We start from the raw sequence: 2,707 nt of genomic DNA, 5'->3' as shown, positions 1-2,707 counted from the left end.
AAGGAAAAAATAAAAAAATAAAATATGAAAAGATTTAAATTGAGAAAAAAATTAAAAATGAATTTTCAGTTTTGATATATTTTTTTATCATATTTACATTAAAACAATTAAAAAATACTTTTTTTAGAAAAAAAAAAAAAAAAAAAAAGGTCACCCACCCCCTCCCGCCCTTCACCAGCACCATTACAAACCCCATTTCCTTTCACCAGATGGTACCTTCCCTTTTTCCATCACCACTGGCAACCTTTCCAATATTCACCCATCATAATCACCTCCACTTTAAAATTCAATTTTTGAATTTATATCTCAAAGATTCGCGCAGTATGAAATTAATTTTTCAAATTTGAATAAAAAATCGATGCTCTTTTCCAAATCAAACCCAACGTACTGTATGTACTCACAAATTTCAGTTCTCATTGCTTGTCCATTTTTATCATAATCTTGAATCTTTAATTTTCATGTTAATGATTTCACCATTTTATTTTTCAAAAAAATAAAAAAATAATTATTGATGACTGTCATAGCTACTGTGAAGGAGGAAGGTTAGGGAGGGTTGTACGTGGGGTGAGGATGGTTGGAAGGGTGAGGAGGTGGCTGGACGGGGTGAGGAGTGAGGTGGGAGTGGCTGGACGGAGTGAGGGGTGGGATGGGGTAGCTGAATAAAGGGGTGAGGGGTGGGGTGGCTGGATAGGGGGAAGGGGTGATTTTTTATTTTATTTTTAATCTATTAATTTTTAAAAATATTTTTTAATTAAAAAAATGAAGGGAAAAAAAGACTTTTTATTTTATTTTTTTAATTTTAATATTATTTGAATATACATATAACGCTCTCACTCGCTCAAACGAGCGTGAACACATTTGTCATATCCTACTTAGCAATTTTAATGCTAAATAGATTCGATCAACAATCAAAAGGCTTGAAATATTAAATTTTATTGAGTTCAAACATTCAGATTACAAACACATAAGTAGAAATTACAAAACGAAAATACATCGAACCATTTTTCCTATTTATTATAGAGCAACTTCATATACAAGTACATACTTTATCACTTGACATTTTTCATAGGGATTCACATAACTTGAATTTTCTTGACATCTTTCTTAGGCCTCTCACTTTTAGGAATAGTGATTGTCAAAACACCATCTTTCATTACAGCTTTAATATCATCAGCCTTGGCATCTTCAGGTAACACAATGCTGTTGTTATAGTAACCATAGCTTGTTGATGACCAGGACTCGTCATCGTCATCTGACCCTTCTTTCTCTTCCTTGTGCTCGCCCTTTATTGTCAGAATTCCATCCTCCACCATAATCTTCACGTCCTCCTTGCCTAGCCCTGGCACGTTGTACCGAATTCTGTAGCTCTTATCATCCTCCTTATACCTTCCCATTAATTGGGAGGGATTCATGTTCAGGTTCTCAAATAACCTGTTGATATTCTCCGTGACTTGCAACAATGCACTGCCAAGTCCTGAAGGTAAATTTTCTATCCCAACAACAACAAATTAGAATTTAGTCTGTAATAGACAGCAAGGGAGTTATGATTCAAACCAAAGGTTATAAGTTGAATTGAACTCGCTAAGAATACTAGATTGTTCCATACCAAAAAATAAAAGTGAAGACAAAATTAAGTACATTAAAATGTGTTTTCTAGATACAATGATCATAACATTCAACTTGCAATGTAATACATACGACCCCATATATTGTTGTTTAAAAGCACAATGATTTAAATTGACCTCAGATCAAGTTATATATATATATATATATATATATATTTTAATTTTGGGTTTGAACAAATAGACACTTAAACTTATATAAAGTTAAATAAATAAACACATATAGCATTTTATATGGCCAATTCTTATACTACATAAGATCCTATATGTATTATGCCACATAGGTCTATTTATTTAACTTTATAAAAATTTAAGTGTGTATTTATACACACTCAAATTGAAGTTCATGGATACAATTTGCGGATAATTAAAAGACATATTTATGTATCACTTGAAGACACATACTAGATGATAAGATAATTCACCTTAACGAAACTCCAATAGTATTATCTTTTTTTTTCATTTTAAAAAATAGAAGTTGGTAAGGAATTAGACTGTAATTAGAAGGAAGTAATACCGAAAAGAACAGGAGCAAAGTCGCCGAGGTCACGGTGTCTCCAAAGACTACTAAGGCGTCGTCTCCTGGGAAATAGCTTTGATTTCTTGCCACTTTCAGAGACAGCTACTTCAGATTTTCCTTCACCATTTGCAGTTTCTAGTTCTGTGGAGAAACATCTTAATAGTTCAGAACACCATTTCTGTTTCTCTACATTTTTCACTTGGCTAACACTAGGATTAACGAAAGCCATCGTTTGCTTCAGATTCTTCAAAGCTACGCGTGCCAAAACCATTCTTGATAGTTATTGATTGCAGATTATGAAGTATATTTCTTCTTTCAAATAAGAATACTTGGTGGCGTCTATTACAATTGAGGAGACAATTTAAATAGGCCTTTTCATTTAGATTAGAAATATAGATAAATCTAACAACTTCTAGCAGGAGCTTGATGTTGTGTCGTCTAAAAAAAAATATCTTATTTAATTACTATACTTGTTGAGCATAAAAGCTTTGAGAAGTTTCTCGCTACTTCTTCCAAGAATGTGCCGCCGTTAGTAAAGGGGAGTGTTCTAGAGACTCCACTGAGT

At 32.9% G+C, this 2,707-nt stretch overlaps 1 protein-coding gene across 1 annotated transcript; it reads right to left on the bottom strand.

Moving 5' to 3' along the window:
- Positions 1-914: 914 nt before the first annotated feature.
- On the bottom strand, positions 915-2,707 carry LOC107874604 (26.5 kDa heat shock protein, mitochondrial). The gene is made up of 2 exons (XM_016721369.2): positions 2,140-2,707; positions 915-1,489 (listed from the first exon to the last, which is right to left on the bottom strand). Exons 1-2 carry the CDS (start codon positions 2,411-2,413, stop codon positions 1,074-1,076), a joined length of 690 nt encoding a protein of 229 aa, XP_016576855.1. The 5' UTR covers positions 2,414-2,707; the 3' UTR covers positions 915-1,073.

Source organism: Capsicum annuum, chromosome 1 (genome assembly GCF_002878395.1).
Source record: "Capsicum annuum cultivar UCD-10X-F1 chromosome 1, UCD10Xv1.1, whole genome shotgun sequence".
Taxonomy (NCBI): Eukaryota; Viridiplantae; Streptophyta; class Magnoliopsida; order Solanales; family Solanaceae; genus Capsicum; species Capsicum annuum.
This window is presented reverse-complemented; position numbering and strand designations above follow the sequence as displayed.

What these genes read in the sequence shown, in the direction of transcription:
- LOC107874604 (XM_016721369.2), bottom strand. Translation starts at nt 2,413, where the DNA reads ATGGTTTTGGCACGCGTAGCTTTGAAGAATCTGAAGCAAACGATGGCT. An exon ending in CTTTGCTCCTGTTCTTTTCG is followed by an intron (nt 1,490 to 2,139) that starts GTATTACTTCCT and finishes TTGTTGGGATAG; the next exon opens with AAAATTTACCTTCAGGACTT.